The sequence below is a fragment of the Danio rerio genome, chromosome 9 (assembly GCF_052040795.2).
Source record: "Danio rerio strain M-AB ecotype USA chromosome 9, GRCz13ab, whole genome shotgun sequence".
Classification (NCBI taxonomy): Eukaryota; Metazoa; Chordata; class Actinopteri; order Cypriniformes; family Danionidae; genus Danio; species Danio rerio.
Genome location: NC_141029.1, coordinates 9,285,238 through 9,299,818, shown reverse-complemented (window position 1 = coordinate 9,299,818; position 14,581 = coordinate 9,285,238). Strand labels below are relative to the sequence as shown.

Below are 14,581 nucleotides of genomic sequence, written 5' to 3'. Positions count from 1 at the left end.
GAGTAAGTCTACAATTTAATCAAATAAGATAACAAATTCTTCATTTGCAGGCCCAGGTTTAATATGAAGCCAAAATATTGTAATATGATCACATGCAGTGGCTGATTAACTTATAAGAGAACCCTGTCTGTGTAAATAAACATGAGGCAAAATAATTTAAAAAACAATTATAAAATCACTCTTGAAAAACATTTTCACCAAAGACAATTTATAAAATCTTGTATAAGGTTTATTAGTTATTTGATGCAGTACAAAACTGAGGTGCCATTACAACAGTGCAGACTTGATCCAGAGGATAAATGGTCATGCCCAACAGCCTGGCTTCTCTCAAGGTTTTTTTTTTTTCCTTCACTTTGTGGAAGTTTTGTTCCTCACCCCTGTCCTAACTGGCTTGCTTTGTTTGGGACTTGTGGAGCTGCGCATCGAGATTTGCTCTTCAGTGTTTGGACTTTCTGCAGTGAAATTTAAACCACACTGAACTTCTCTCTGAAAACTGGACTGACACCGTTTCAATTTACTAGAACTTCTAAGCTTCTTTGACACAAACGTTATAAAAGCGCTATAGAAATAAACATAAATTGAATTAGATTCAGAAGTTGAGGAATTTTGGCTTTGCTTTTTCAACATGAGAAGGAAGTGGATGCTTTATTATTTATTTATTTGTTTGTTTTATCTATTTATTGTTTGTTTAATTACCCATTCATTCATTCATTCATTCATTTGAACACACATGTAGCTTTCCAGTGATTCTGAAGACACTAATTAGCTTTTCAGGTGTGTTTGATTAGAGATTGGAGCAAAACTCTGCAGGACAATGGCCCTCGACTACCCAGCCCATCCCTGATATCATATTGCTAAAGTATAGCTACTCCTGCAAATAAAATTCACATTAATATTAAACAAAACAAAAAAAAAAAATATTCAAATACCGAACTGATTATTTGTTTGCTTGCAAATTCGTGCACGGATTTACTGCGAGTCTTGAATGAATCTTTCTGGTCAACTCACAGAAAAGATTCGAATCAGATGAACGATTCGGTGACGAATCAAACTGCTCTACCGTTAAACCCATCTTGAAAGTTCTGTAGTTAGAAAGTCAGCGTCGTTGCTGACTTTATTAGGGGAAAGCTCGGTGTCGAATTTTCCAGCTTTGCCCTCAGAAATGGGATTTATTTCGCCAAACCTTGTACCGACGACGTCAAGCTGGAGGTAACAAGACAATGCAGTTTGAAACTCGGGGACCGAAAGTCGTCCCTGAATTGTTTATGTGGTGAGTTTACCTGTGAGAGTTGAGTCTGCATGAGTGGCATGTGTTTGGAGACATGCGTCAAGCCACAAGGACCAAGAAACCCGACGTGAAAGTCGTCATTTTGGGGGACATGAACGTTGGAAAGACTTCTCTCCTCCACAGATACACGGAGAGGAAGTTTAAGGACACGATAAGCACCGTCGGAGGGGCGTTTTTCCTCAAACAGTGGGGTCCCTACAACATTTCCATATGGGATACTGCAGGTATGCTTATTATCCACTTCATTTGGTTAAACATGGGCCACTTCAGAATACACGAACATATCATTACAGTGTATTATTGTTTCGCGTTGTTTACAATAATTCCGAATCAGCAAACTTTATAAATAAACACACTGTTATAAAGTCTGAAGCAGATCTTTGTTTTGTTACTAATGTTTTGTCTTTGTTTCCATTTTTTGTTTGTAACGTTATTTGTTGATTTCTAACTCAAAGCTGCTTTCTCAACGGTGGCCTCTTTTTGTGTGAATGTCAGCACTTTTTGTTCCTTTTTCAGATTGTATTTGAGAGCTGGTTTCAGACGTTACCTCAGAAATATACAGATTTATGTAACATTTTAGCAGAATGTCACGTGAGTAAAGTGAGTTTAGCTTATGCACATTTCACCTCAGTTTTGCAAATGAGTAAACATGAAATTAAGTCTTTGGTCAATGTTTGAGGACTTCACCCATTAGGGCAAATATTTAACAATCTTCAGGACTCTTGTATAATAATTAGTCAAAAAAGATGAAAGTGCACACAAAAATGAAAGATTTGTTATTTTTAGGTGAATGTAACAACATTTAAGGTTTTACAATATCTATCTATCTATCTATCTATCTATCTATCTATCTATCTATCTATCTATCTATCTATCTATCTATCTATCTATCTATCTATCTATCTATCTAATGTGTAAAGAACATGTTTTTCTACTGTCATTTCCTGTGGAATTTGATTTGGTTCAGATGACAGATGACCCCGTGTAGGGCTGTTTGTGGTCTCTTATCAGGGGAAAAAAAGTCACATGCTTGCATGCTAGTCAGATGAGTGTGTGGAAAAGGTTTTCCTGGTCATTCGCACAGTTGTTTCTCAGGGATGGGGATCTGGGACAGATGGAGGATGTTCACTATTAAGTTAGGAAAGTTTAAAGTAATTTCTTTCTTTCCTGAATGTATAAGCATGACTCATTTATTTTACTCATTAACATGACTTGATTTTGATTTGAAAGTAGTCAAGTAATTAATAAATAGGAAGAGTATCTTAATATGAGCTAAATTAATGCTTATTTCATTCATATTAAATCTGATTTTAGAAAAATAATGTTAAAATGTATCAAAAGCTTTTATTAAATTTTTTTCAGAAATGTTTATTTGCACATCTGTCATTATTATTTTGCCTTGTATTCTACATTATACCATACACGCCCTATAAAAACATATTAAAACATAAATGCATACATTTATCAATAAGTGCCATAGCATATTATTTGAGGGCGATCTCAAATGCGCTGTAAAAAAGGACAAAAAGTCAAGACGACACATATTTTATTTATTTAGATTTAATGTATTTTAATAATTTAATCAGTTTTCAGCTAAATTTAAGTCATACAAAATTTGACTTAATATCTTAAAAGTTAGGAAAGTTAATATTATACAAACTATATGAACTAAAGTTAAAAAACATGAACAAAAAAATTAAGTCAGCATCAGCAAGTTTTTTTTTTTTACAGTGCAGTTTGTCTGTTTTTTATGATCATGTTTATTCACGCTGTTTTTGTGTTGTATAACAGCTATCAAGATCAGTATTACGGCTGCATACTTTATATTGTTTCAGATTCGATATCGCAATGTGATCATTTACAGTAGTCACATTGCAGGATATGCATTGTTGAGTTTGTATTCAAATGGGTTTTTTGCATGTGTTTTTTAAATGCCTGTTAATATAATGACTTTTAAAAGCATAAGGGTAAAATAAATTGTACCATTAGTGACCTTAACTATGGTTCATTTTATTGAATTATTTATATTTTTATCATTCAATTACCGCACCTGAAACCTGTTAAACTTGGGACATGATAAAACAACTTATATCAATTTATATTTTTTCAAATAGAATGTTTCGGATGAAAATACTCAAAACACATGCAAATACAGAAATGCAGATAGCACAGACCACTACGAAAATCTGTCAGGGGACCCCAAAAAGATTATAGATTGTTTATTTGATTTTATGGAGATGCAAATATTAAACCTTGATCAATCTCAGAGATTGATCAATCACTGACTAAACGTGCATGAAAATACAACATATGCAAATACAGAAATGCACTGCAAGTAGCACAGACAACAACGAAAACGTGCCAGGGGACCCCAAAAATTGTATAGATGGTTTATTAGATTTTATGGAGCTTCACTCCCACTGCAGAATCATCCTAATCAATCTAACAGTATAAATTCTCTATAAATAGAGATATTAATCATATGGTGAAATTGTATTCATATCAATACATGTATATCTAAAAATAAAATAAAATATTGCAATGTTAGAGTTTTTCAATATCGTGACCTATTTTGTATTAAAAAAATAATAATAAAAAAAAAAATATATATATATATATATATATATATATATATATATATATAATAAAATTCTATAGATCTCAGTTATTGACAAGTTATCTTTTGGCTGTATAAATAACATCAAGTTGCACAGTTTTAATGTTTTGTATGTGTATACATAAAACATTAAAAACCATAAAAAAAAAAACATTAAAATGGTGCATTTAAATTTATATAGCCGACTTAGATCATTTGTAATATTTCAGTGTAATTTTAATAAAAACAATAAAAGCCCGAGAACCATTTAATTTGCTTAGTTTTTGTAGTATTTATTTTCATCCTATTAACCTATTTGCTTAATATAATCGACCACACAGAATGAATATAACTGTTTAATAAAACTTTTTGTTTGAATGCAACAAAATATGTCGTCTATATTCACTAAGAAATTGATTAACAAATATTCATTTTCATTTATCCCGAGTACTGTTACTATTTTCATAAGACTGAAATAATTAGGAAAGTTCACCTAATGAACTTTGACACATTTTACTTTCATCAGTTGTTGATGATGATGATGATGATGATAAAGCCAACTTCCTCTCTATTACATCATGTCTGATTGTCCATTGTTGCGTAAGAGTTAAACAATAGAGCAGATGTTAGCAATGGCAAGGTTTAAATCGCTTTATGAATGGATAAAGTCTTTCTTGAATGTGCTGTTTTGACTGAAGCATCTGACTTACATGTAGAGATTCTTGAATGAATTCATGCATCACAAATGTCTCTGGAAGTCATTTTTACAGCTTGGTTTCACTACAGAGACAGATTTAATTTGTCAGTTTCAGTTTACTAGAACTTTTGTGTTAAGCTGCTTTGACACAGTCTACACTGTAAAAGCGCTATAGAAATAAAGATGAAATGAATTTGTGAAATTTACACCTCATGGTCAATAAATATATTTCCTCTTTGGTAATGTACACTAAATTGCTTGATAATTCGGTCTATGAACTTTTTATATTTTATAACAAATGTATTGTTATAGGATGTAAGTAGAGGTGTAGTTTGCATCAAATATTTTAATGTTATGTATTTTTGCTGCATGATGTGATGCGTAAGAATAAGAGACAAAGCTCTCTCTCACATCCTTCAGTCACACAGTTAGCTGCGAAACATATTTCGACAACAATGAGCTCTTGTATCTGAGCTCTTATGCTCTCAATATCAAGGCTAACAATCTTTGGCTTTCTTTTAAAAGGAGAAAGTGAAAGTTTTTTTTAGGTAGATAAAAAAAAAAAATTGGCTCCTCTGAGCAATTCAGGTTTGTTTTTTTGTTTGACTTTACTGAACTTTGCACAGGAAATCTCCATCAGCCATTTTTTGTTATATTTAAACGTTTTTAAAACCTTTTTATGACAAACAGCACACTAAATTTTGTGAAAATGTAACCAGTATCCTGAATATTCTTTATTTTTAAACTTGGAAATTTAGTAAAGTATTAAGTTAAAAATAGGTTTTATTCTAATTAAAGCAATGCTTTGTGGTGGTGTGACATTTTTTATACATGTATACAAAAAGTAGACTTTTTGCCAGACTTTACACACTAGTAATGCCAAGAAGTCTTTACTGATTTTTTTTTTGTATTTAACAACTTTTTTTGATCAAAGTAAGTTGAGATTACTAAAATTAAGTTGATTCAACTAAAGTTAAGTCTTTGTTTACAGTGTAGATTTCAGTGGCTTTTCAGTTGAATTTAAAGTTATGCTAATAAGGATTTACATAGACAAATTGCATATATGGCGTAAGTACCTTTTATGGGAGCACTAAGGCACTCTGCCAACGCACACCTCCCACCAGTGCTGATATACAGACATATCGCACTGCTGCTCATGTGATATTGCGTTTATACAACAGTTTGATGGCATAATTGTGTATAGAAAAACAAACTCAAACATGAAGAGTCTCAAAAATATGTAGTTGTAGTTGTATGAGGAACTACTTTCTTCCGCGTTGGATTCAAATCATAAGCTGACTGTTAAACAGCTGAGCAAGCATCTTTTAAACTTTAGATCTGTAGTGTCTGCTTTTTGCTGGCTGATTGTGGGCGGAGTAATACTGTATGGGTGCTGATATTACTTAAATATATCACTGCTATCAGCCAATCAGATTCGAGAACCAGACAGAACTGTTGTATAAATAAATATATTAAATATAATAAATATAAGTATAAATGTGTGTATGTGTGTATGTATGTGAGTGAGTGAGTGAGTGTGTAAGTTTGCATTGAATTACAGAAAAAGTTTTCAATTCAGTAGTCAGGCTTCCGGGTTCAAGCTCTCTACCAAACTGTATAAGGAGACAAATGGTAATAATAAACGTCAGATATCAAATGGGCAGAAAGTGATTCATTTTTTATAAATTGTTCAAATATTGTTGTCTGTGATGCAGCAAGTCCAGAAACTATTACACCATGATTACATATAAAATTAATTTGAATGTGTGATATGACTGAAAAGTGGTCATATGATGATTCAAACGAGTAGCAGCTTGGACCTGGAAACAGTATTCCATATATCATGATTTAACAAGCAGATATCAAAGTTTCTCTGTGAAAATATGGCAAAACAAATTTTACACTAGTGAATATGCTAAAGGGAACATGAGGGTGAGAAAATGATCTTTTTTTTTTGTTTAATATGACTGTAATTTTTCATGTTTAAATGGAATACTGCACTTCAGTACTCCATTCAGTAAACGTGGTAATGAGTGAGTCACTGCCATGGAGTCATTTGGTCAGTGTATATTACCTTAAATAATATAGAGGACAGTTTGAGTAAGCAGCTTTGAGATCTCAGACATTATAACAGTGTTTATTTACAAAGTTTACTGATTCATAATTATGTTAAACAACATGAAACCTTTACAACACACTGTATTGACATGTTCATGTATTCTGAACTATGTTTAACCACATGGTACTTTTACCTGTGAGATTTATCGTTATCAAAATATGAGATGCCTTAAAACGTGATAAATATTTATTTTAGTCATTGTCCAGCTATCTACAGTACTAGCCTGTCACAGGGCATCGCTAGTCTATCTGCTCTCCTTCAGTTTTTTTTTTTTTTGCATTACTTATATTACAGTTAAGCAGTAATGATGATGCAAAACATTGAAAAAACTATTTTTTTTATAGGATACTGTGGCTGAGTCCGAAACCGCCTACTACTCAGTAGGTACTGCATTTGAATTTAAACGTACTACTCGGCCGTTAGAAAAGTACATTCTATACAGTATGAATGTGAAAAGTATGAATGGAATTCGGACTCTGACGTACTACATCCGACATTTTGTCATGGTCACGTGACCTACCTGCCTCAGTTGTGTCGCCTCACTTCCATTCATGAATTCTCTCATGGGGCATTATGGGATAGCGCAGCGTGCATGGGCTGCGCACTTCAGAATCTCGCCGGAAGTAGTAAGTCATCCGGGTACTTCTCGCCTACTGATTTTCGAATTCTATGAATTCGGACATACTACTCGGCTCGCATACTGATTTTAGCGTACTATATAGTATGGAAGTATGCGGTTTCGGACGCAGCCTGTGTTTTATTGTATAAAATATTTTATATTGATTTAAAAAATCTGTTTTTAAAATGTTTTTATTTGTATTTTGGTATTTATAAGAATCAGTTGCTCTTGGCATCTTCACTTCAATCTTCCTTTCAGAAATCTCTCATGTATGCGGATTCAATGCTCAATAAACATTTCTTATTATTATTATCATCATCAATGTGAAATGGTTGTGCTGCTCAATAATACTTGTAAATCATGATACAATTTGTCCAAGATAGTTTGAAGTATAAAAAGTTCTAATAGCATTCATTTGAAGCAACGTCATGAAAAATGAATGCGCTTGTGTGTGTGTGTGTGCTCTTGAATATAAATTTTGCCGCTGTTGTTGTGTTTGTTCTGCAGGTCGAGAGCAGTTTCACGGTCTGGGCTCCATGTACTGCCGTGGCGCAGCTGCTGTCATCCTAACATATGATGTCACTAACTGGCAGAGCCTGGCGGAGCTGGAGAACCGCTTCCTGTCCTTGACTGACACTGCCAACGCAGACTGCATCTTCGCCCTTGTGGGGAACAAAGCGGATCTGACCGACCCGTTCGCTCAAGAGCCTGACAGCGAGAGTGGGAGCGACCCGCAGCCTGTAGCCTCCTGCCCGACTCCTCCTGCCAGCCCTGTCCAGCACAAACAGGTGAGCAGAGAGGACGCTGTGGCTCTGTACGCCCGCGTTCTCCGATACAAAGGCCTGGACGAGAAGACCTGCCTGCCCGCCGAGAGGATGTGCTTCGAGACCAGCGCTAAAACAGGTTACAACGTGGACGCTTTGTTCGAGACCTTATTTGATTTAGTACTGCCATCCATTCTGAAGAAGAGGAGCGAGGGTGAAGCCACTGTAGACCTGGAGACGCCACTAGAGGTGAGAAGGACTAAAGCTGGCTGCTGTGCATAGGAGGAGATTGTGTTGATAATCGGGGCCAATGGATGTAAATTACAGCACTGCTAAACGCCACTATACTCGAGTTCATTTACTACTATGTGCTGTTTGTTTTTCCTTTTCAAAGCAGTATTAAAACCAAAGGTTTTTGCAAGGAATTAAATCATCGTTAAGCACTTGTCAATCATTTTCAATACGCTGTTATTTTTGTTTGTAATTATTATATATATATTTTTTGTTTTGGCTTAATTTGAAATTTTAGCTTCTTTGCATTATTAGAATCAAATGATCATGGTCTCTGTTGTGTATTTTTTTTATTGAAATTATATCTACATTATATTTTGTTTAAATATATTTTCTGATACAGCCTCACTTAATCTAATTTCAGAAAAATAAACACTCTTAAAATGATAAGAAAGTGCTTAGTCTGTTTGGTGTGTGAACCTAAGTGCACCATTGTTTAAAGGTTTAGGTTAATCCAATTTTCTAAAATGCTTTTAAGTATCTTATAACTTGGCCCACACGAAATCTGCGCGCACAGATTTCTGCAGATTTTTAGCCCATCATTAATTCTGTTTATTTACTTGAGTAAATGTGTGTAAATTGATATTTATTCAGTTTTTAAATAAATTACAGTAATATTATTGACTAATATGAAAATGCTCATCTGATTTATGCACAATGCAGTTTGTACAGTAATATTTTCTGTCTTTTAGTGGATATTACACAAGTGGCTTGTTTTGTTTACCCAGTGAAGTGAATCTAATTGGATTTGCATTGTAAACATTAAAGTTAAAAAGGTATTACTTTTTTATTTCATACATTAAGGTTTTAGTTATAATACTCCCAAAATAATTCCGCAGAAATCCACAGATTTTACCAAACTTCTCTGCAGAAATGGCAAAAAATATCCGCAGATTCCGTCTGGCCCTGCTTATAACCCATATTTATATACACCACCTGACAAAAGTCTTGTTGCCTTTCCAAGTTTTAGGAACAACAAATAATAACTTGACTTTTATTTTGAAGATTTGGTATCAGAAGTAGGCATGACGGTAACAGTTTTCAAGGTAAACTGTGGTTTGAAAAAGTCAAGGTTTTAAAACAATGAATTTTCTGTAATACCGTTCTTTAGGTATGTGTAAGATTTTTTTTATTTACCTTTTTTTAGGACAACAGTTTCTCCAGCAGAAAAAAAAATATTCAAAAATAGTGTTTTAAATTGTCAAGAAATCTGTTTTTAAAACAAATGAAGACAGAAGTCAAATAATCTTTTGAATTATTTTTAGGCTGACCTGTTTACTGTGCCAAACTATTATAAATATCTAAAAAAATATATAGAATATGTTGTTTCAAAGGGGGAAAAAGGTTTTGTATTTTTACCCAGACATTTAAAAAAATATATTTTAAAGTAGTGAGCACAATACTTTGAAACCGTGATATTTTTATCCAAGGATATCATACCGTCAGAATCTTATACCGGCCCATGCCTCAGAAATGGTTTATATAAAAGTCAAAGGCCTCTAGATTACGCTTATTTTACCAAAATAAAATATGATCATGTTTTTATTAATTATTTAATTAGGAGAGTAAGGTCTGACTTTGCTTAGACAAAAGTATTGTCGCTGAACAGAAATAATGTACAGAATATAAAGTCATGGTGCAGTGGAGACAGAATGAATATTGTGTATGACTCCCATGAGCTAGGACGACTGCATCCATCCATCTCTGCAATGACTCAAATCACTTATTAATAGTCATCTGGAATGGCAAAGAAAGCTTTCTTGCAGGACTTCCAGAGTTCATCAAGAGCCTTTGAATTCATCTTCAATACCACCTCCATCTCACCCCAGACATGCTCAATAATATTCATATCTTGTGACTGGACTGGCCAATCCTGGAGTACCTTGACTTTCTTTGCTTTTCAGCGCTATCCTCCTGAAGAATTTGCCCTTTACTGTGTTATTTGCAATGTAATGGTCAACTAGAAATCAAGTAATTATTTGTTGTTCCTGAAACTTGCACAGGCGACAAGACTTTTGTCAGGTAGTGTATGTATTCGGCCTAAGTATAAGTGTAGAGTTCACTCTCTCTGCATTCAAATAAGAGATGACACTAATCTAACAAACAAAAAGCATTTATTGTTCTTTTATTCAATAACACTTTAATTCAAAATCAATGTCTTCAAATATTCCACTGTTACATTTTAAGTACATTTGATAAAAAAAAAAAGCAGTGACTGTTTCAAAACATCTTTTGAATTTGAATCTCGTTTGGTTCTTTTCCACACACGGTGAGTGGTTTATGGGCTTCAGACAGTAACACTTGTGCAATGTGCACTGAAAACGGCCAAAGCTGCTCAAAGTCCAAAATAACTTGAACACTTTTAGGTGAGCCACGTTGGGTTTAGTCATTGTTTACAGGCTCAGTGGAAAATAAGGGCACTTCTGGTGGAAGCGGGTCAAAGATTGAGCCTTCCAACCACACGTAAACCTCAGAGAAACATCAGTGCAATTTGGTGGAACAACAAGGCAAGGTTGCGGACCGGACCAAACTCTAGTAAAATAAAAAAGCTTCAAGTCTGAGAGTTCATGACCTTTTGAAAATTAAAACACTGGAATAGTGATGATAATACATGATAAAAGGGTCGTGCTGAAAATAACTGAGTGATTTGACAAACAAAGCAAAAGCAATGTACAGGCAGCAGTAGATGGTGTTAGTGTGATGAAATTATAAATATTTATATAGAGGTTAAAGCACACAGCCAGATTGTTAAAGGCACAGTTCACCATAAAAATGGAAACAATAATGTAAAAACTGATCATCTCACTTTATTAGTCCTTATCAAAAATCTTAGGTATGCATTTTTTGTCTGGATGTATTTGTTTACCTCCATGTGATTTAACTGCTTTTGGCACTTTGAGAGTCAAAAGTGAATACAAATTTTGGACCTCAAAGTGCCAAAAGCAGTTAACTCACATTTTGAATGGCCATGGAGCATGGTTTTAGTAAAAATCTAATTTAAAAACAACAATCAGTAAAAAAAAAAAATCCTAAATGTTTTACTGAAAAGAAAATCAACACTGTCTGAGGATTCACTGAGAAAATAATCAGAAATGTTCATTTTTGGTTGAACTGTCCCTTTAAGATCCTAACAGACATCAAGGCTGTTTTTAAGGATGTGAACCTAATGTCGAGTTCAGACTGCATGATTTTAGCCCCGATTAGACCGCCAAGTTTTTAGAAATCGCAGACAAATGCCTTAATCACAGGCAAATCGATGTTTGTTCATGTGAGTTACAATCACACAGTGAACTATCAAAGACGCCATCTAAGTAAGTCGCTGGCGAAGTAGTGACACGTTCAGATTTTTATCATGCTACTAAATATCTGGATATGTATTCTGTATGAAATGTGTTATGATTGAAAATAACATTGGCGATCACCTACAGCCAATCAGAGAGCAGCATCCACTAGTATGGATATCTGCAGGCCAGCGAGAGGATGGAGAGGAAGTAAAAAAAAAAAAAGGGTTTTTCAGTCTATTTAGAGCCAAGAAATGAAGGAAAGACTAGTGTAAATTTGACAGGAGCACAAGTGTTTGACTTTTCATCTGAGCGAACAATCACAATCAGGTTGAAAAAGAAAAAAAAGTTTAGGAAAAACTGACATTTCCTTTCAAAAGCCAGGTGAGCAAAATAAGTACATTTTCTACCCCACTAAAGGCTTCTTTCTCAGTGTGCACATTGTAAAAAAAATCAATAATTTTACGCTTTGTTTTCGGCAGCTGGGGTGCCGGGAAAAGAAAAAGTAAAATAACAGCTGTTAAATTACAGGTTGAATTACAGAAACTTACCAGAAATTTAAATTTAATGAAATTTCTCTAATTTAATGTTTGCTATTTTACGGTAAATTTCTGTGATTTAACAGCCGTTATTTTCCGGCACCTCAGCTGCCGGCAATAAACTGTAAAATGATGGATTTTTTTTACAATGTAGTTAATTTGCGGAATATATACTATGTGACCTTGTGTTGTTTCCACATCACTTCTCTTATGTTTCTGGTTGAGATGTAGTTTGCGGACCGAGACAACGTTGTCAGCGATTCTTCCTATCGTGAAGTCATGCAAGATAAAACCCCCTGTCGCCGATCCATCCTACAGTGTAAACCAGGGGTGACCAATCCTGTTCCTGGAGAGCTACCTTCCTGCAGATTTCAGTTGCAACCCATAATAAACACACCTGCCTGTAATTATCACGTGGTGTTCAGGTCCTAATTAATTGGTTCAGGTGTGTTTGATATGGGTAGCAACTGAAATCTGCAGGAAGGTGGCTCTCCAGGAACAGGATTGGCCACCCCTGGTGTAAACACAGCAGCTACAGAACGCTACACCAGATAGTCAAGCTGTGTGAAAGCATCTGTGATGCAACTACTTTGAAAATTGTGCAGTCTGAACTCAGCATAATTTGATTCACGCTCAAATTCTGAATGAAAACCAGAACTGAATCAATCAAATGACTGGGTTTGAGTATTTTAAAAATAGACATATTTAAAAATAGATCATATTTACATTAGGCGTAGCAGAAAATACTGTTTGCACCAAATGAGAATAGCAACAAATGAAGTCCAGATTTCACTAAAAGTTCAAACAGCTTTTGTTAAAGCCAGAAGAGTGTGTATTTAGTGTAAATCAACACCAATGAAACTGGTTTTGACTCTCTGACAGGGTCAAGAGGAGCATTAGCATGGCCTTCTTTGGTTCAGCTGTATGCTGTTGCTAACAACAGTAACAGATAGTAAGATAATAATAATAATGCTGAGGTAATAAGTTAGAAATTAAGCACCATTTCATAAATATAGAAAAGATGGATATCATGGCTGCTGTGCTTTCATAGTATCTTCAGTCATAAGGCACACAGTAGTGAAGAGTGAATCTGAGAGCGTACATTAAATAAATGAAGCAATTTCAAAAGCCTAACTTGGAATGAAGTACTGAGCGGGTGTTAACCGTGGAAGCCGCTGCTGTAGTCAAAAGTTCACCGGCTACAGGTTCTTCATGCACACTTGGCAGCGGCTGATGCGGGACAGGAGCTGACCGGCTTTGAGTGTCTCAGAGGAAGGGGAGCTCTGGAAAGACTCGTCGATAGACGTCAGCCAGAAGCTGTGCTTGTTGGCGAAGTAGTGACACGTTCCCTTGGCCCCGTTGCACTCGATGAAGGGGGTGGTGCGGAAATCCTCAAGACACGAGCCTGGAGACGCCAGAGACTGACCTCCACCTTCATCTCCAGCTGCTGTGTGCTGCGAGGGAGACAGGAAGAGGTAAACGCTGTTAAAGGCACACACAGTATGTCAATTTGACCACTAGAGGGAGTGATTTCACAACAAACAAAGCTGTAGTTTGATGTTGACGTGACTAATGTGGAGTCGTTGGAGTTTTGATCTTCATTACATCCTATAGGAATCCTGCAGAAATCATGTTCATAGATGAGCTGAAGCATTCGACATTGACATTTTAAAAATGTCCCTTTCCCGCTAACATTTGAGCACATACTTAAACACAGCTGTTTGGCCATTGTGTTCATGTGCTCAACAGAAATGACTGTGATTGGCTGTGAAAGTCATCGGTTCACCATTCTTCACCTGTTTAATGAGTGCAAACACAGACAAATGGACTCTAGAGCGTTTTAAATCTGCGCAGAACAGTCGAACCGTAAAGCGAATTGCTTGTATGTCAGCTGATTGATGTGACTATGAAAAGCTCCAGTGTCCCTGTATCTGTGTTTGCCGTCAGTGCACAGCGGTGAAGATGCAGTGAACTGATGATTTTCACGGTCAATCACGTGAGCAGAGCAAGTGAACACAACAGCGAATCAGCTGTGTTTAAGAGCTTGCTGGACAGGGCGTAAATGTTAGCATGAAATGGATGTTTTTAACACTGGTTGGTACCAAACTCAATACTTTTGATGGTAGGATGATGCAGAGTAAAGCAGTTGTAGAGAAATGAGAACACTGAAGGAATTGCTGATGAGAGTCAAATGCGACATGGCATGAAAGCAGCAGAGCTTTTATTACGCCAAAATCCACCACTTCCAATTTTCCTGCTGGAGATCATGTGGAGAAGAATAAGCACTAGTTTTATCACACTAAATACATATAGGGTGGTGGAACTATGACGTTAATTTGTATGCAAAAACCCAGAAGTGAGTTCGCATTTTAGCAGTTCTGGTTCCT

At 35.3% G+C, this 14,581-nt stretch overlaps 3 protein-coding genes across 29 annotated transcripts in view; 1 reads left to right on the top strand and 2 right to left on the bottom strand.

The window, feature by feature from the left end:
* naxd (NAD(P)HX dehydratase) overlaps window positions 1-1,415 on the bottom strand; it is a 29,136-nt gene extending 27,721 nt beyond the window's left edge. For all 3 annotated transcript variants that reach the window (XM_087267162.1, XM_087267163.1, XM_087267165.1), the window contains exon 1: window positions 1,281-1,415. The gene's annotated coding sequence lies outside the window, so the exon portion shown is untranslated. The remainder of the gene's footprint in view (window positions 1-1,280) is intronic.
* rab20 (RAB20, member RAS oncogene family) lies at window positions 1,022-8,768 on the top strand. Its single transcript, NM_212771.3, is given in 2 exon segments — window positions 1,022-1,512; window positions 7,827-8,768. Coding segments are annotated over 2 exon segments (729 nt in total). The 5' UTR covers window positions 1,022-1,322; the 3' UTR covers window positions 8,366-8,768.
* A 1,703-nt stretch (window positions 8,769-10,471) lies between these two features.
* col4a2 (collagen, type IV, alpha 2) overlaps window positions 10,472-14,581 on the bottom strand; it is a 150,357-nt gene continuing 146,247 nt past the window's right edge. For 3 of the 25 annotated variants that reach the window (XM_087267483.1, XM_087267484.1, XM_087267485.1), the window contains exon 48: window positions 10,472-13,648. In XM_087267483.1, coding sequence (XP_087123609.1) covers window positions 13,394-13,648 — 255 coding nt within the window. In that variant the 3' untranslated portion in view covers window positions 10,472-13,393. The remainder of the gene's footprint in view (window positions 13,649-14,581) is intronic. The other 22 variants (XR_015499186.1, XR_015499196.1, XR_015499176.1 and 19 more) reach the window with 18 other exon arrangements.